The sequence below is a fragment of the Trichomycterus rosablanca genome, chromosome 10, assembly GCF_030014385.1.
Source record: "Trichomycterus rosablanca isolate fTriRos1 chromosome 10, fTriRos1.hap1, whole genome shotgun sequence".
In the NCBI taxonomy this organism is placed as follows: domain Eukaryota; kingdom Metazoa; phylum Chordata; class Actinopteri; order Siluriformes; family Trichomycteridae; genus Trichomycterus; species Trichomycterus rosablanca.
The window spans coordinates 31,515,438-31,535,780 of NC_085997.1; the positions used below are offsets into that span (position 1 = coordinate 31,515,438).

Genomic DNA, 20,343 nt, shown 5'->3' on the forward strand with positions numbered 1-20,343 from the left:
TTCCGAGCAGCTAATTAACCACCATCATTAAGCTTTGTTCCAATGGTCTTATTGCGGCGTCACAGTAGCTCGGTGGGTAGCACTGTCTCCTCACAGCAAGAAGGTCCTGGGTTCGATCCCCAGGTGGGGCGGTCTGGGTCCTTTCTGTGTGGAGTTTGCATGTTCTCCCCATGTCCGCGTGGGTGTCCTCTGGGAGCTCCAGTTTCCTCCCACAGTCCAAAGATGTGCAAGTGAGGTGAATTGAAGATACAAAATTGTCCAGGACTGTGTTCGATATAACCTGGTGAACTGAAGAAGCTTGTGTAATAATTAACTACCGTTCCTGTCATGAGTGTAACCAAAGTGTAAAACATGATGTTAAAATCCCAATAAAACAAACAAACAATGGTCTTATTGTGAAAAGCTGTGATAACTTTATGCCAGATGTAATGGCACCCATGGTTCACTTTTGACTGGTTGGTTTACAGATTATTTAAAATGTTTGGGTTTCATCAAGGTGTTATTTTTACCAAGAGGCATGAACTTTATGTTCCTCTTGGTTACTAGTAGTTGCAGCTCAACTCTAAATGATTTTTCTATTGAAATAAGAAAAGCTTTTTTCTTTGTTTATCATATACATTTGAAATGTTGAATTATGTTTGGTTTTAATATATATATATATATATTTACAATATCTTCATGTTACTGTTCTACATTACTGCCAGGTTTAACCATTTTTGTTAAAGCTTAAAGCTGTGTTAACATTAAAGTCAGTGATTAATATTGTTATTATTAGATTGTCAGTTATTTATTTATTAGTATTTTAACGTCATGTTTTACACACTTTGGTTACATTCATGACAGAAATGGTAATTACTCATTACACAAGATTCACAAGTTTTTAATGTTAAACACCTCACCGGAGAAAACCCACACAGACACGGGGAGAACATGCAAACTCCACACAGAAAGGACAGGGACCGTCCCACCTGGGGATCGAATCCAGGACCTTCTTGCTGTGAGGCGACAGTGCTACCCACTGAGCCACCGTGCCGCCCTAGATTGTCAGGTAATGATCGGTGGTTATTTGTGTTTTTAGTTTTGAAAGATCTAAAACTTTTTACCTTTTTTTAAAGAGCATAGGGTTGCTCAGTGGTGTAAACAAGAGCTGAACAGTGACAAGCAGCTGTTTCAGCAGTCTGGACGTCTGTATAAATGTAAAGAAAACAATTTAAAACGAATCAATCAGCCACAAGAAAAAACAGCAGTTGGAAATTCCCCTTAAGTTCCTTGTTGCCACCCTGAAGTCAAGGACGGTGTCACGACATTCTTACTTCTGAAATGTTTACAGTCTGTATTGGTTTGACCACCTTTTTAGTGAATATGGGTGATCATGTGTGTCATATACTGCAAAGTTCATTATGTGTTTGCCCTATCACTATGTTTTGGCAGTGACCGAGCAGTGATATAACAGGAGTGTTTCCCTTTTCTGTGGAACACTCGAAGAAACGACATGAATTCCGTTACACGCAGTGCAGGCCATTGTTTAGGCTTGTTTAGTCTGATGTTGATCCGCCAGTGTTTGGCGTGGGATGGAACCGAAGGAAACGAGACCTTTAGAAGCAGCTAATCCAAACAGTCTCTGAACAGGATCTCCCTCAGCAGTGAAGGAACTGACAGGATTTGATGGATTCCCCTGGTGTACATGCTAGGTTGAGGGTTCATCTCAGTCCTCAGTCAGAAGACCTAGCGAGTGAAATCTGTGGTGACCCGGTCCTGCTGTGTGCTGGAATGACGTGAGGTGGTGGATATGTTTTGTCCCAGCTTGTGAAATTCCTGAACTCTGGCTGTTTTGGAACACAAGTGCAGTTTTGATGTCATCACTTATTTGATCTGCGTGTTCATTCATTTCCTGTTCACATGTAGTGTTGAGCCTCAATTCATTTTGGTATTGCTTTAGTTTTTCTTGTTATAAATAATGTGTGTTTTTTTATTATTTTATTTCCAACATTGTAATGATTAGTCATCAATGATGCATTATTATTTGGAGTTCTTTGAGGAGGGAGATTGATGAATTATTATTTTAGATATATTAGGCATTATACACCGATCAGCCATAACATTAAAACCACCTCCTTGTTTCTACACACATTGTCCATTTTATCAGCTCCACTTACCATATAGAAGCACTTTGTAGTTCTACAATTACTGACTGTAGTCCATCTGTTTCTCTGCATGCTTCGTTAGCCCCCTTTCAAGCTGTTCTTCAATGGTCAGAACTCTCCCATTGTCACTGCAGAGTAGGTATTATTTAGGTGGTGGGTCATTCTCAGCGTGGTGGTGTGTTAGTGTGTGTTGTGCTGGTATGAGTGGATAAGACACAGCAGCGCTGCTGGAGTTTTTAAACACCTCACTGTCACTGCTGGACTGAGAATAGTCCACCAACCAAAAATATCCAGCCAACAGTGCCCCGTGGGCAGCGTCCTGTGACCACTGATGAAGGTGATGAAGATGACCAACTCAAACAGCAGCAATAGATGAGCGATCGTCTCTGACTTTACATCTACAAGGTGGACCAACTAGGTAGGAGTGTCTAATAGAGTGGACAGTGAGTGGACACGGTATTTAAAAACTCCAGCAGCGCTGCTGTGTCTGATCCACTTGTACCAGCACAACACACACTAACACACCACCACCATGTCAGTGTAACTGCAGTGCTGAGAATGATCCACCACCTAAATAATACCTGCTCTGTAGTGGTCCTGTGGGGGTCCTGACCATTGAAGAACAGCATGAAAGGGGGCCAACAAAGCATGCAGAGAAACAGATGGACTACAGTCAGTAATTGTAGAACTTTAAAGTGCTTCTATATGGTAAGTGGAGCTAATAAAATGGACAGTAAGTGTAGAAATAAGGAGGTGGTTTTAATGTTATGGCTGATCAGTGTATAAGGGAACATCATTGCATATATAACCGATGCATCTGTTTGTTTTGTCTTCAGTTGATGTTAATGTGTAATTATAAACCACACTGAAGAGCCACAAAATAAGACCACCCGGCTAATATGCTGTCACACAGCTTTGACCCGCTCAGGCATGGCTTTCGCAAGACCTTTCAACGTTTCATGTGGTATTTGGTACTGAAACGTTACCATCAGGTCCTTCCCTGGACCTGAACCTGGATATTGCCAACTCTTCCCTGGATTAATGTCATACATGATTACAGAGAGAATGGGCTTCACTGGACCAGGTGACTTTGCTGACCGTTGCTGTAATTTCCAGTTCTGACAGGTGGACAACAACAATCCAGCTGTATCATGATATTTTTTATGCAGTTACCACAATCTCACAGAGTAAAAGATCGTGACAGACATGTGGCTGCACGGTGGCTCAGTGGTTAGCACTGTCGCCTTACAGCAAGAAGGTCCTGGGTTCAATTCCCAAGTGGAGAAGTGGGTTTTTTTCTGTGTGGAGTTTGCATGTTCTCCCCGTGTCTGTGTGGGTTTCCTCTGGGAGCTCCGGTTTCCTTCCACAGTCCAAAGACATGCAAGTGAGGTGAATTAGAGATACAAAATTGTCCAGGACTGTGTTTGACATTAAAACTAGAACTGATGAATCTTGTGTAACCAATAACTACCTGTTCTGTCATGAATGTAACCAAAGTGTAAAACATGATGCTAAAATCCTAATTAATTCTGTGTAATTTCTAATTCTTTCTTTGTAACACTGAATATCACAGCATAAATCTAAATTAGGATATTAAGAAATCTGCTTTTGGCATTTTTATGAAAGCTTTTTTGTTGCTACTACTTGACAGACTTGATTGCTGGACAGTCTGGTTTGAATGGACAGTTTGATCTGACTTTGTCATTGATGTTTTGTGTTGCTTTGCACAGATCGAACGGCGCATGGAGCTGGTGCGAGCTATATCCCACAACACACAGAAAAAACTGGTCTTTTGTCTGCAGGGACAGATAGGCACAGATGCTGAGAAGAGACATGTGAGAGTCCCTTACATACATTACTTAACCTCGTGGAAAATTATTTCTTGTCTAAGTATGATCAAATCTGTATGTTTGTACTTGCTAGAGCTTTTGTCTGTCTTACAGAAAAAGCTTCCGCTGATTGCTTTATCACAGGCGATGCAAGATGGCGTCAGTCAATTAGGGGAGGAGTCTGTTATCGGGTAAATATAATATTCATTTTATGGTACTTTTTTCAATGCACCAGTCAGTGATAAATGTATTGTTTAAAGGTTTAATATTGGGTGCTCAGAAGCCGTTCAGATGGCGCAGCGGTAAAGTACGCTAGCTCACCAGAGTTGGGGTTCCAGATACATAGTATCGAATCTCAGCTCTACCTTTCCGACTGGGTTGGGCGGCAGTATGAACAACGTTTGGCTGTTGTTCAGGGTTAGGGGTAGAAGGTCCTCATAACTGGTGCAACTACGGCCCCTGCTGGCTGACTGACGGCGCCTGCACAGGGCTGAGGAATAACATTGAGGGGGGGTGTGACCCTCCGTGCGCAGTGCCCGTCAGTGTATGAACTCGGCTCGTGCAGGTGAAAAATGCAGGCTGTACTGACTTCGTGCCGGAGGGGGCGTATGTCAGTTGAGTGGTGTCCTCAGTCAGCGGCGAAAAGGGTCGAATCAGTATAGAGGACGCATTCAGGGTGATTGGACACGACTAGATTGGGGAGAAAAATTGGGGGAAAAAAGTGGGAAAATAGTTAATAAAAAAAAAATAAAAAAAAAAAAATATTGGGCGCTCAGGTGGCTCATTGGTAAAATTCCCTAGCACGACTCATTTGTATGGTTGGATCCCAGAGGGGATTCCTCATAACTGATACAATTACAATCTCTACTGGCTGATTAATGACACCTGCACAGAGATGAGGGATAATGGAAATCAGTGCGTGACTCTTCATGCATGAGATTGAATCCCATATGAACTCGCCTTCTGCAGGAAAAGATGCAGTGGTCTACTGCACACGTGTTGGAGGGGTGTGTGTTAGTCTCGGCTCTCCTCAGTTAGAGTGGAGATCAGTATCAGTAGAGAAGAAGCGAAATGCTATTGGGTAATTGGATACGACTTGATTGGGAGGAAAATGGGAAAAAGGCTTAATATTAGTTTCTATAGTTGCCAAAATGTTATAAACCCTTACCAAGATTTGGACATTGATTACTCTTCATTGTTGTTATTAAACAGACTGATTGTTTGAAGTATTTTAGTCCAGATTAGAGAAATGTACACAATATGGACAAAAGTATTGGGACACATATACATTGCACCTACAGCAACAAGAATGTTTCAGGCTTGTATAAACTGTATCCATATAAGGTCAAGCAATAGCATTACAGTTTGGTTTAGGTCAGAATAAACTACTACACTGATATTTTATAATGAAAGTTCTTGATACAGTTCTTTCTGTGATGAGCTGTCCCGGCCCTGAGGCAGCCATCTCTTCCTATGATTCCTCCCACCACCATGCTTTACAGTTGGTATGAGGTTTTTGTTTAGTTGTGCAGTATTTTTTTTTTTCTCGAAACAAAGAAAAATCCCCAAAATAAAATAAATAAACAAAAAATATAGTTCCAGAAACATTGTGAAGTGTTGGAGTGGTATCTCTTTGTTACCACTTTATCCTGGTTCTATTTGTCCAAATCCGGGTTCTATTTGTCCAAGTATCAACGTTACTTAATTTCGTTGGTCTTTTTAAAACTATTTGGATGCTCCCCCCATGAAAAGACATGAGCTGAAAAGATCAGACTTGAATTCCTTCCTTTATTTGCCTGGGCATCAGTACAGCCCACATCAGCGAACTCATTTTATTAATTGGAATACCTAACTTTTGGAGAGGTTGTTGGTCCAGATTTGTCCATATGTTTTCAAGACTGGACTGCAAATGAAGAATGTGTTTAATAAAGACATACAAGTAGAATTGTGTGTGTGCGTTATATTGAGGGAAATTTTTGTCATTAATTCTAACTTAAATGAAATGGTTCCAAATGAGTCACTTCTTCTGTAGTTGGCTGTTTTGTCACTAGTCTAGTTGTCTTCAGCATCTAGCAAAACACAATAAATATAAAGTGAATTTTTGCTGTTTTTCTGGCGCTTGGTAGAAAAATGATGGAGGTGTGTGGTGAGGCAGAGAACAGACTGGCGTCTGAGCTGATGCAACATGAGCTTCACATCGAGAGGGACATTTTAGACCCACTCAATCAGTTGGCTGAGGTAAGCACACCAGTCTTTTCTGTTTTACTTTTGGACATACTTTTGGACAAAATGTTCCTAATTTTTTTTTTATCATTTGAAGCATCTTTAAATGTACGATAGCTGTTCCAATCCAGTATCTGTTGAATTTCAGTTTCTGTTAATGAGGCACAAATAAAATGATCATGTAAACCAAATCTTATTTATTGAGTAAAAGTATAAAATCACAACTGTGGTCATCATTAGGTTATTGGAATGGAATGAAATGAAAAAAAAAAACTGTTAACCAAACCTAAAGAGTGGAAAAGACTCATTTTTAAGTGAGGTAAAGAAGAATTCAATTCTGGTTGAGATAAATTCAATACTGGCGGAGATAAATACACACATTGTTCGGCCAAGCATTAAAAACCACCCAGACCTGCCTAATATTATCTCAAACAAAGCGAAACAGCCCAAACAGCTCTGACCCTTGCAGATAGCAGCAGATCCTTTGAGTTCTGTGAGTATCAGGGTGGGGCCTGCATAGACCTGACTTGTTTGTCCAGCACCACCCACAGATGCTTACTTGGATTGCGATTTGGGGAATTTTGAGGCCAAGTCAACACCTGAAGTCTGTCTGGTTTATTGATTGTCCTTTTCGAGGCCTGTGTAGTTTTGGCGACACTTAAAACAAAAAAAAAGATGATGTTTTATATCCAGCCTTGATCTATGCCACGATTTGATCACAAGGAGTTTGTTTGTTTATTTATTAGGATTTTAACTTCATGTTTTACACTTTGGTTACATTCATGACAGGAACGGTAGTTACTCATTACACAAGGTTCATCAGTTCACAAGGTCATGGACAATTTTGTATCTGCAATTCACCTCACTTGCACGTCTTTGGACTGTGGGAGGAAACCGGAGCACCTGGAGTAAACCCACGCAGACACGGGGAGAACATGCAAACTCCACACAGAAAGAACCCGAACCGCCCCACCTGGGGATCGAACCCAGGACCTTCTTGCTGTGAGGCGACAGTGCTACCCACTTAGCCACTGTGCCACCCTCACAAGGAGTAACAGACAGTTTCAATGACTTGGTTCTTGTTTTGACAATGATGTGTAAACTGAGTGTTAATTGTGCAGGAGTGTAGTTTTTTTATACTATGCCCAATCAATTTAAATAGTAACAGGTGGACTCCAAGTGAGTTCTACACACAACTGAATTATAATTAAAGCAAACATGATGTACCTGACAACAAACTGGAATTTCAGTTTGGGATTTTAATTAATTTTGTTTAAGATTTGAAGATTGAGTAAGAACAGGATTTATATCAATTTAAAATTAAACCCATAAAATGCACATGTCAAGGGGTCTGAACACTGTCTGGCTCCACTGTAGTGCATATACACAAGAATATTTCAAATGAAAGTGGTGATTTAAAATATTTGTAATACCGTTCTTTCTTAGGTGGACATCCCAAATATACTCAAACAGAGGAGGCAGCTTGCCAAACTGGTGCTAGACTATGATTCTGCCAAAACAAGGTATAATATTTATGAGATATTAAATCCACTATAAGAAGAGTGCATTCCATTCATAGGCTTGTCATGAATGTAAGAGAATACAGCCTGTATGTAGATAAAGAATGAGGTGGAGATGAAAAGCACCTCTGCCAAGTTCATTATTTACTTACCTGTTTTATATCATGGCCACTTGCCAGCATTAATAACACAGGTTTGACACATGAGGTTTTGCTCCCATATAACTGAATAATGGTTCAGTAATTGAATTACTTTAGCTCACTACTGCTGGGATCCAGGGTTTGAATAACCAGCGGTGCTATTGGATTGGCTGTATTTGAGAAGAGCTGAGGTCCTGCAATGGATTGGTGTTTTGTCCTGGTGTGTCACTGCATTGTGCCCAGTGATTCAGTGGACCCTGGATGTACCACAACACTGCCCAGGATAATATGAAAAGAGTAAAATAATTATATTCATAAACATTTCTAGTCCTTTTGCCATTTTTTATTGGCCTTCCCCCTTAGACATAGCCAATCATGTCTGATAGCACCACTGGGGATTCAAACCCTGGATCCCAGCAGTAGTGGGCTAATGCAATTTACCTCTGCACCACTTGAGCGCCCTTACTTGGAATAAACTGACCTTTGAATACCCAGCGGTGCTATTGGTCTACAAAGGGACAAGATTGGCTGTATTTGAGAAGAGCTGAGGTCCCACAATGGATTGGTGTTTGTCCTGGTGTGTCACTGCATTGTGTCCAGTGATTCAGTGGACCCTGGACGTACCGCAACACTGCCCAGAATAAAGTGGTGGTAAAACATGAAAATAAAATAAGTGAATGATGTGAAAAGAGTAAAATTATTATAGGAATTATTATATTCCTCTAAACTTTCTAACTTTTGCCATCCTTTATAGTACATATCAACAGCCTTATAATAATACATTCAGGTTTCGTTTAATTTCCACACACCGTAGCCTGTATATCATTTTTATCTGTAATTCACATTAACAAGTTAAACATATTATTCAAAATTGTAATAGCAAAAATGCAAATTAAGTGAAAAAAAAATGTAATATTGATACGTTCTCATTTTATTTTAGCAGTACCATAACAAAATAAAATTACAGGTCCAGTATAAACTTTTCACTGTACTGTTGACCTTGTAAACACTGAGTACAGTGACTGACATCAAACACAGAACCACACCGACTAAATACAGACTCAGTGCTCACAAGCTGGCCATCGACACTGGACGCTACAAGAACTCCTGGCTCCCCACAGAACAAAGAGTGTGTACACAATGCAACACCAACACCACAGAGACTGAGCTGCACTACTTAACTGAGTGTCCAAAATACACTCGCATATGGGAGGTGTACTACAAAAAATTTCAGAAACTTCACCCTGAATTCTGCTCCCTCACCAACACCCAGAAACTGTTCATCATGTTAGGGGGAGGAGAAGAAGAGCAGCACTGTAGCAGCTCAGTACGTATCTGCCTGCCACAGTCTGAGAGACACGGACTGATACACCCAAACACAAGAACAGCCCTGATGGACCCACAAAGAGATTGTTTTTATTCTATCTTTCTTTTTATGTTCCTTTTTTAAATTTTATATTTTCCCTAAAGTTCTTTCTTTTTGTATATTTATATAAATGTCAATTTTACGGTGGCCGAGAAGTGCAAAACAAATTTACATTTCAGAAAACAAAATTACAAAAAAACTAAAACAAATTTACAACAAAAGCAAAAACAAATTTACAAGTGCTTGGGTACCCAGTGTTTGTAAATTTGTTTTGGCATATGTAAAAGTGTTTCAGCACTTGTAAATTTATTTTCGGCATATGTAATTTTGTTTTCTAAAATGTAAATTTGTTTTGCACTTCCCGGCCGCACATTTCTGACGGAAAAGGCAGGGACAATAAACCGGAAGTGCGTGTTGCTTACCTGCTGTCAATCAAACTGTTTCTCCGCGATAAAGTGAACGGAGTTTGTGATGGTGACGATAAACAAGGTTTTGTCTAGTTTGTGGAAATCATTTTATCCAGTTGACCCGGAAATCATTTTATCCAGTTGTTTTTCTTGTGGAAAGTTTTGTGCAGATGTTTAGACGTGGCGTGTGCATCTCTATTTACCGTCCGCTCTTCTAAACATCTAAGGAATTCCCACAAGAACAACAAAAGCGAAATAATGAAAATAATTAACACAAAATGGACAAAACATTGTTTATTAGGGACGGAACATTTGATACCGAGGCTTGTTGAAGCTTGTTTCACTTTTGTAACACTGGACTCAGCATGTGCGGGACTGATGAAGCTTTGTGCTGAGTTTTATCTCACTCACTATATAAGAGACAATCAAACCAGGGTTACCCACCGTCCTGTAACATACAGAATCCTGCTTTATCTGGAGACCAAACGCCGCGTTCAGTACTGAACTGATACAGGACGCTTTGTTCTGTATTTTTATCAATGGGAGACAGAGGGAATTATATTAAGTAGTGTTCACTTTTATTCTTAGTAACGGTGTGTGTGCGCTGGTTATAGCAGCAGGGGGGACCTTACACAGTCATGAGAACAAAGGTTTTATTTATGGTGTTTAAAATTTATTATTTTCATTCTTTATAATAAGTCAGAACCATATTTTAGGCAAAACAACGCACTCCTCCCACTGTGCTACACATACAGCGGTTTATTAAACAGGTTATGTCACGTTACTAAGAATAAAAGTGAACACTACTTAATATAATGAATTAAGCAGCAGTTTCCTTCTGTTTTATACACATCACACCGTCTCCCATTGATAAAAATACGGAACAAAGCGTCCTGTATCAGTTCAATACAGAACGCGGCGTTTAGTCTCCAGATAAAGCAGGATTCTGTATGTTACAGGACGGTGGGTAACCCTGGTTTGATTGTCTCTTATATAGTGAGTGAGATAAAACTCAGCACAAAGCTTCATCAGTCCCGCACATGCTGCTTTAATACGAGCTCCGATACACTGAGTCCAGTGTTACAAAAGTGAAACAAGCATTAAAGCCTCGGTATCAAATGTTCCGTCCCTAATAAACAATGTTTTGTCCATTTTGTGTTAATTATTTTCATTATTTCGCTTTTGTTGTTCTTGTGGGAATTCCTTAGATGTTTAGAAGAGCGGACGGTAGATAGAGATGCACACGCCACGTCTAAACATCTGCACAAAACTTTCCACAAGAAAAACAATAGCGGGTCAACTGGATAAAATGATTTCCACAAACTAGACAAAACCTTGTTTATCGTCACCATCACAAACTCCGTTCACTTTATCGCGGAGAAACAGTTTGATTGACAGCAGGTAAGCAACACGCACTTCCGGTTTATTGTCCCTGCCTTTTCCGTCAGAAATGTGCGGCCGGGAAGTGCAAAACAAATTTACATTTTAGAAAACAAAATTACATATGCCGAAAATAAATTTACAAGTGCTGAAACACTTTTACATATGCCAAAACAAATTTACAAACACTGGGTACCCAAGCACTTGTAAATTTGTTTTTGCTTTTGTTGTAAATTTGTTTTAGTTTTTTTGTAATTTTGTTTTCTGAAATGTAAATTTGTTTTGCACTTCTCGGCCACCGTACAATTTCAATGCTTTGGCAATACTTTAACCACTACAACAGTCATGCTAATAAAGCTCTTTGAATTGAATTGTAAACAACAATGGTTACGTTCCATGTGGCACAATGAGAACTGGCCTTAAACATGAAGCTGTCATGTTCTAAGCAGTTAGAACAAAAACCAGAAATCTACATGTGACCATTGCATAAAATCAGTTATCTAACAGCCAGTTGTAGTTCTTTTAATAACCTCCGTTGTTTACCCCTCAGGTGGTCGCAGGCGACCAAGTCCATAATCTCGGGAACAAACACACAAGCTCTGACAGCCAAGGCGGATTCTCTTAAGGAAGAGATGGACGAAGCAATGAACAAAATGGAGCTGTGCAAGGTATTCACACACTGACCAGGACACACCCAGGTTCTCGTGTTCCGTTTTAATGCAATTTATTAGCAGTCTTACAGCAAAGCTGCATTCAGAAACACTCAGCCCTAAGACATATACACCGATCAGCCATAACATTAAAACCACCTCCTTGTTTCTACACTCACTGTCCATTTTATCAGCTCCACTTACCATATAGGAGCACTTTGTAGTTCTACAATTACTGACTGTAGTCCATCTGTTTCTCTGCATGCTTTGTTAGCCCCCTTTCATGCTGTTCTTCAATAGTCAGGACCCCCACAGGACCACCACAGAGCAGGTATTATTTAGGTGGTGGATCATTCTCAGCACTGCAGTGACAATGACATGTTGGTGGTGTGTTAGTGAGTGTTGTGCTGGTATGAGTGGATCAGACACAGCAGCGCTGATGGAGTTTTTAAATACCGTGTCCACTCACTGTCCACTCTATTAGACACTCCTACCTAGTTGGTTCACCTTGTAGATGTAAAGTCAGAGACGATCGCTCATCTGTTGCTGCTGTTTCAGTTGGTCATCTTCTAGACCTTCATCAGTGGTCACAGGATGATGGGCGTCGTTGGTTGGATATTTTTGGTTGGTGGAGTATTCTCAGTCCAGCAGGGACAGTGAGGTGTTTAAAAACTCCATCAGCATTGCAGTGTCTGATCCACTCATACCAGCACAACACACACTAACACACCACCACCATGTCGTGCTGAGAATGATAGTCAGTAATTGTAGAACTACAATGTGCTTCTATATGGTAAGTGGAGCTGATAAAATGGACAGTGAGTGTAGAAACAAGGAGGTGGTTTTAATGTTATGGCTGATCGGTGTAGTGTAGTAATGTTAAACTCTGATGCAAAAAATAAAAGAGCAAAACTAAAAGCTACCATCTTTAAACTGGACATGCAGTCAGATCCAGAATTTTTCATACCCAAATAAAGATATGATTAATTGCTACTTAAAAATGACAGGAATTTAACATTTAATAAACATTTAACATCTAATTATACCAAAACATGTTTATATTAATTGACTTTTTTATACCTATAGTTATTTTATACTGTGGTTTAAAAATAAGGTGACACAAAGGCCAGGTTTCTTTAGTTATTCATCAACATCAGAGAGGTTCAAAGAATAAACAGAGAGTGTGCTGACCTTTATCAGTTAGACAACGGCTATAAAAATAGTTGAAATTTACCAAACATGCTATTAAAAAACTATTAGATCTTCAGTGTACATTGTTATGCAGATGTTTGGACCCCTTTTGTCTAATTTACTGATCTTAGATGACAATAAATGAATTTTACCAGGAACAAACTTCTGCATGCTTGAATGTACAACTACGCTTTGTTTGCACATTGTGTTCCCTGTGGAGAAACTGCACAAGAGTGTTATTGTCAATCAGGAAATCAGCAAAAGTTCTCTTAGGATCACGGTTGAATACTTGCAAAAGCTGGTACCTCTGTGCCAACAAACTAATGTGTGAAATTACTTAAAAGTAATCTGAATAAGTCTGAATGATCTAGAGAGATTCTGGATTGCATAATGGTCTCAGTGCATTTAGATTTCTTCTTTTATGATCTCATCCAGGATTATATGTAAACACTTGTGCTGTAGACAGAATGAGGTTGCACAAGGTCCACTATCCAGCAGTGCCAGTGTAATTATGACTTGTGAAACACACTTATCTTTTAATTCAAGTTATTTATTTTCCTTGGAATATTTTTCATTTCATTTTCATGTTTTGCCACTGTAACACACCACTGATAGGACTCCAATCCATCGTGGGGCCTCGGTCATCCTCCCTCAGACATAGCCAATCATGTCTGATAGCACCACTGGGGATTCAAACCCTGGATCCAAGCAGTAATGGGCTAATGCAATTTACTTCTGCACCACTCGAGCGCTTTTACTTGGAATAAACTTACCTTTATTGAAGGTTAAGTTTATCTTATGTTGGGAAAAAAAGCACAGCCTTCATGGGCATTGACTGCAAGTGTCAGGTGTTTTCACAAACGTTTAGTAAGATTTAGATCAGGCCTAAATATCATAGCAGTTTTCTTCAGATTGGTCCAAAGTTTTTGTTTTTCTTGGTTGTTTTTTAAAGTGCGTTTCAGCTCATCATCCTGCTGGAAGACTCATGATGTGATTGAGGTGCAGCTTTCCATCAGTGAGCTGTAGGTTCTGCTCCAATATTATATTATATTCTTTTGACGTCATTAATCTGTGCACAGATTAAAGACTTCCAGTTCCTGAGGCATCAAAATAACCCCAAACATTTATATTTGTGGCAGCGGTGAATCAAGCTAGCTTGCTACCACTGACAACCAGGTTGCAAAATTCAGCGTTGCTATTGGACATGTAGACAGAATTGGCTATGTCTAGGGTGGGGGGCGGAGTGTGGCCAAACAGCTATTGGAAAGTGTACTGGTCCCAAGCCTGGAAAAATAGGAAGGGTTGCATCAGGAAGGGCATCCGGCATAAAAATGGACCAAATCAGGTATGCAGGCTACAATGACATGGTGTGGTGTGACACCTGAACAAAAAGTGTTTAATATATTACGATTATGTGATGTACTATTAGATAATTAAGTAGACTGAAATTAATTAGGAATGAGTACTTTCCAGTGACAACAGTAATTACTCAGTACATGTGTGTAATGTATAGATAATTTTCTTCTAAATTGTGCAGTTTTACAAAGTGTAGTGGTTGTTTTGGGGTTGTTTAAGTTTATTTTACATTAACTGTAACTTATTCTTTTTGTTTTAGGATCAACTTTCTGCTGACATGTATAATTTCTCCTCAAAGGAAGGAGACTATGCGTGCCACTATGTAACGGTAAGATTATTTTCTGGTGCAAAAGCAAAGACTGAGTGATTTACTCACTCTGTGTAGTTTATTTAATATATATATTACTTTATAATAGTGTCCCTGTGCTGTGTTTTCAGTTATTAGAGGCTCAAGCTGATTACCATCGAAAATCACTGGCTGTGCTGGAAAGCGTCCTGCCTACTATTCAGGCACAGCAAGGTGCGACAGCCCCACTGACCTCTGCTGGGTTTTGTTTATTGCATTGTTGTTCTGTCTTCAAATTACAAATAGCTCCACAGATGAGGTAAAAAGTTACATGCACTAGTACGGGACGTCATGTATGCCAGTTGACAGTTGATGCAGTGTCGCTGGGTTTATATTTCTCACCTTATTTGCGTTAAGCATACCGCTGCTTATTGTGACCAAAAGATTCTTCTCAAAAGGCTTTTTTGTTGGCCAGCGACAAACTTAAGTAAAAAATTTTTCTTTCTTGTACGGCAGCCTTTAAACCCATTGTCATCTAAAGCTACCTTGACTGTGGACAGTGAAATCTGTGTCCCTGCATGCGTTTTAATTCATGGCACATTTGTTTAGGGTGTTTTTTGGATTACATCTGACTATTCAAACAAATCTACTCCTAATGCCAAGTTCACACTACACGACTTTCCAAGTCGTCAGGTCGCTGTACAGCTCACACTACACGACTGGATCTCTTGTAATCGGGAGTCTTTCAAGTCGGTGTGGCTTTCACACTACACGACTGATCGGCGATGGGGGGTTTCACACTACACGATCTATCACCAACTGTAATCACAGACGAGCTTCTCTGGTCTCCCAAACTACGTTCTGTCACGAAAACAAACGCTTGAAGTGACGAAAGGTTTAATGATACCAAGTCCAATAATGCACGTCAACAAGTATGTGCAGCGTAAAATCAAGTAGGAAAAATAAATGAATCTGAGTGGATTTGGCAACGCGAACAGCGTGGATTGTTCTATAGTGAGTTGGAGATTAATAAATATTTTTTGCAATGCAACACTGGTGTTATGTTTTGTAGAGAACGATAAGGTCAGAAATACTGTAAAACTTGTGTGTGTGTGTGTCGATGTATTCTGATATAAACTATATTAAGCCCCTGTCCCGCCTTTTTACAACTCCTCCTCTGCGTTTCCCCTCACACCGTATCGTGCATTCTCATTGGCTGTTCGACATAGCACTCATTGCCAGTTGGGCAACTCATATCCAGATATTTGACAAGCTAGATATATTTCTTCAGTCGCCGAGTGGATCGAGTTGTTAAACAGTTTACACATAGCGATTGATGGTCGAGTTTTGATCGCGGAGCAAACGCTGAGTAACGCCGGCAAATCTAGCACCGACCAGTCGGCGAGTGAAAATCAGGACAAAAACCATGTAGTGTGTACTAGGCATAACCTCAAATGACACTCATGACAATAAGAACCCTGTTCTGATAACTCCTTACTTTTGAGATTTGTCCAAAACTCCCTAGGTTTAGTCTAATAGGTTAATTATTATGCGCTCGGGTGGCGCAGCAGCAAATTATGGTAATCTGTTACTGCTGGGACACAAGGTTCAAATTAAGAGCGGTGCTATCAGCCAGTCGGGCATCTACAAACAGATATGATAGGATATGTCTTGGATATTCCCTGTGATGGATTGGCTCCCTGTCCGGAGCCACTGCAACCCTGACCAGGATTAGACAGTAGTAAAACATGAAAATTAAATGACCCAGTGTATTTTGTCTCGTTTTCCAAAAACCTACAATGAGTGTATAAAATAACTTTAAAATGAAGTAGCTGTAAATGATTATTCTTGGGTTCGTCTGTAGGCACATGTGGTGTGAGGCTGGTGCACTCAGTCTCCCAGCATGTGAGCTATGAGTCAAACCACCTGGTTCATCCACCCTTAAGGCAGGCGTTAGCAAAGAAAGAAGAAAAAATTTAGATGCCTCAATCTGGACTTAATTACTGGTTACAAACTCTGGTTGGCCAGGAAATGCAGCAGTAATGTAGTAATGAAAAACTAAAAAGCAACATTTTTAGCTATAGAAATTAGAACTATGAACAACGAAAGACTGATAACGATAGTTTTGTGTTTCTCTGTATAATTACCCTGTTTAACTGTGATCAGACTCGTGGACCGAGAAGCCAGCATTTGGAACAGGCTTGGACGAGCACCTGAAGCGCAGTGGAAGAGAGATAGCGCTGCCCATAGAGGCCTGTGTGATGATGCTGTTGGAGACGGGCATGAAGGAAGAGGTGTGACAATGACCAGAATAAATTATACTGTTACTTCTGAATGAAATAGAAAACATGTAGGTGTGAGTAATCAGCATTGAGAAGACAGTCTGGCAGATTTATTCTTCTTGCAAATAAATGTCAAAGTAAATGTGACACTGCATTTTTTTATTTGCATTTCTATACTACTGTCCCAACTTATTTAGATTTTGGGTTGTATAGAAATAAGCAAGTAGTTTTTTCTTTAGCTAGAAATTTGGCTATAAATATTTATATATAAGCAAATCAGAATTAGACCTGTTGTTTATTTAAAAACACCGATCAGCCATAACATTAAAACCAGCTCCTTGTTTCTACACTCACTGTCCATTTTATCAGCTCCACTTACCATATAGGAGCACTTTGTAGTTCTACAATTACTGACTGTAGTCCATCTTTTACTCTACATACCTTTTAAGCCTGCTTTCACCCTGTTCTTTAATGGTCAGGACCCCCACAGGACCACTACAGAGCAGGTATTATTTAGGTGGTGGATCATTCTCAGCACTGCAGTGACACTGACATGGTGGTGGTGTGTTAGTGTGTGTTGTGCTGGTATGAGTGGATAAGACACAGCAGCGCTGCTGGAGTTTTTAATTACCGTGTCCACTCACTGTCCACTCTATTAGACACTCCTACCTAGTTGGTCCACCTTGTAGATGTAAAGTCAGAGACGATCGCTCCTCTATTGCTGCTGTTTGAGTTGGTCATCTTCTAGACCTTCATCAGTGGTCACAGGACGCTGCCCACAGGGCGCTGTTGGCTGGATATTTTTGGTTGGTGGACTATTCTCAGTCCAGCAGTGACAGTGAGGTGTTTAAAAACTTCATCAGCGCTGCTGTGTCTGATCCACTCATACCAGCACAACACACACTAACACACCACCACCATGTCAGTGTCACTGCAGTGCTGAGATCATCCACCACCTAAATAATACCTGCTCTGTGGTGGTCCTGGGAGAGTCCTGACCATTGAAGAACAGCATGAAAGGGAGCTAACAAATCATGCAGAGAAACAGATGGACTACAGTCAGTAGTTGTAGAACTACAAAGTGCTCCTATATGGTGGTGGAGCTGATAAAATGGACAATGTGTATTTCTCCTGTATCTTTATTTTCTTTTTTCAGTTTTTTCATTAAGACTTGAACTGGTTGTTCTACATTTTTACAAGCAAATAAACTGTAATAGATTGCAACAAATGAAATTTGTTGGAATTTTGTCTGGCACAAGCCATGGTAAACATGGCTGTACCTGCACCCCATTCACTTTTGCATGCTCAACAGGGCCTTTTCCGAATAACTGCGGGAGCCTCTAAACTGAAGAAGCTGAAGGCAGCACTGGACTGTTCCACCTCTCAGCTTGAGGAGTTCTACTCCGACCCCCATGCTGTTGCTGGTATAGTACAGATTTTATCTTCTGTAATGCTGATACACTGCATATTCTGTTTAATTCGGAAGCTCTTTTTTTTTTTTATTCACCGATAAGGGGCACTGAAGTCTTATCTAAGGGAACTGCCTGAGCCTCTTATGACCTTTCAGCTGTATGATGAGTGGATTCAGGCATCCAAGTAAGCATGTCCATGCACCATATTATCTAGCGAAAACATTAATCAAACAAGCTTTTTTCTTTTTTATACTGGTTTACATGGTTATTTACATTGTTCTAGTATATCTGACCCAGACAAAAGGTTACAAGCCTTGTGGGTGACCTGTGATCAACTACCAAAGAACAACAAAGCAAACTTTAGGTGAGTATAGCAGAATTGATTAAATGTGGTAAAGCATAAAAATAAAATATAAAACAGAATATTTTGAGTAAATTCGGGTCAAGATACACTTTTTATTATAACTTATCTATGATTTGGCTGTGTCCCAACTCACCTTTAACATTATTAAGTAGTCTGTCAAAAAGTGATTTGTAGCTACAGTCTATGAGGACTAATTTGAAACCCATGAACAAAATGAATCTGTAAAATCGGCCTTTCAAATCAATTTTTTCAATTGTTTCTTTTTCATAAGGTATCTGGTGAAGTTTCTTGCAAAGCTAGCTCAAGACAGCGAGATTAACAAGATGACCCCCAGCAACATTGCAATTGTTCTAGGACCAAATCTGTTATGGCCAAAAATGGAGGGGTGAGAATTTTATCTTTCCTTAAAAAATAGTATACATAATTGATTGTGTAGCCTCAGTATTATATCTTTAATCTCAGGAGCCTAGCGGAGATGGCAGCTGCTACCTCTGTCCATGTGGTTATTATTATTGAGCCCATCATCCAACATGCAGACTGGTTTTTCCCTGAAGGTAACAACAATGAACTTGTTCTCATGAAAATAAGGTTCATATTCTATTTTGTACACAAAGACTAAGATGTGTGTGTGTGTGTGTGTGTGTATGTTTTCTATTCAGACGTGGAATTCAATGTATCAGGCATGTTTTCGATGCCTGCTCCACCGACCAACCATGTCAACAATCTGTCCATTCCTGACTACGACTCTGGTACAATAGACAGAAAGAGACCTAACAGCATGGTGGGACCTGAGAATGATTTGGGCAGACGAGACAGGTACACATACTGACCTTCAATGTCACGAAACCTTTACAGCACATTAAAAATGAATAATCCAAATAATTTCTCATGCTTTAGCTGTGTTTACATTAACTCCGGTCTACCACACCTAATCAAATAAATTGCTTTCCTTGTGATTACGTAAACAATAGATTGTATTGCTTTCTGCTTTATTGTTTATAATGGAGGCATATTTGTTGGTGCAGTTTATTCTTCTCTCTTACTCTAAAGCCCCTTTCACACTCACAACTGGGGTGCTTTTTCTGAATCGTAGAGACCCTTCAAAAAGTGCTGTTTGCAAGGCACACAGTAACACCCTGGACGGGGCACCAGTCCATCGCAGGGCAGACACACATACACACACACACACACACACACACCTATAGGGCAATTCAGTGTCTCCAATTAACCTGACTGCATGTTTTTGGACTGTGGGAGGAAACCGGAGCTCCCGGAGGAAACCCACACAGACACGGGGAGAACATGCAAACTGCGCACAGAAAGGACCCGGACCGCCCCACCTGGGAATCGAACCCAGGACCTTCTTGCTGTGAGGCGACAGTGCTACCCACCGAGCCGCCTAGTTTTGAAATAAATATGCCGATTTCTTGATGCTACCCAGGTAAAAGTGCACGTGTGAAAGGGGTTCGAGTGTGGTGTTGCTTTGTTGGGATAATGTCAGCACTGGTGGTGTCTTCACTATCTCCTCTCCCTTTAGCTCTGCTAACAAATTAATGGAGCACAATCACCGTAGAGGCAGTACGCTAACTAGAAAGCCTGCCTTCCAGCCCCCTCTGCCCCCGGTGGAGGCTGTAAGTACTGCAGGAAGCCAGTCTGCAACTGAGCTCCTGCTCCAGCAGCCTTCACCAGAGGGTCTGGGCATGGAAGTGTGCCAGCCTAGTCTGGCATTGGGGATGGCAGCCTTAGCAGCAGCGCAGCAGCTTCTGGCCCAACACACTGAGGAGATCAGGTAT

The 20,343-nt window shown here is 40.3% G+C and overlaps 1 protein-coding gene across 2 annotated transcripts in view; it reads left to right on the top strand.

Moving 5' to 3' along the window:
* The window catches only part of arhgap17a (Rho GTPase activating protein 17a), a 43,651-nt gene that overhangs the window by 16,712 nt on the left and 6,596 nt on the right, over positions 1–20,343 (top strand). The window contains exons 3-17 of one of the 2 annotated variants that reach the window (XM_063003159.1): positions 3,875–3,979; positions 4,088–4,164; positions 6,100–6,211; positions 7,643–7,719; positions 11,560–11,677; positions 14,466–14,534; positions 14,645–14,726; positions 16,659–16,786; positions 18,087–18,198; positions 18,289–18,370; positions 18,470–18,550; positions 18,822–18,935; positions 19,013–19,104; positions 19,210–19,366; positions 20,088–20,339. In XM_063003159.1, the coding sequence (XP_062859229.1) occupies positions 3,875–3,979; positions 4,088–4,164; positions 6,100–6,211; positions 7,643–7,719; positions 11,560–11,677; positions 14,466–14,534; positions 14,645–14,726; positions 16,659–16,786; positions 18,087–18,198; positions 18,289–18,370; positions 18,470–18,550; positions 18,822–18,935; positions 19,013–19,104; positions 19,210–19,366; positions 20,088–20,339 (1,658 nt within the window). The remainder of the gene's footprint in view (positions 1–3,874; positions 3,980–4,087; positions 4,165–6,099; positions 6,212–7,642; positions 7,720–11,559; positions 11,678–14,465; positions 14,535–14,644; positions 14,727–16,658; positions 16,787–18,086; positions 18,199–18,288; positions 18,371–18,469; positions 18,551–18,821; positions 18,936–19,012; positions 19,105–19,209; positions 19,367–20,087; positions 20,340–20,343) is intronic. The other variant, XM_063003160.1, reaches the window with a different exon arrangement.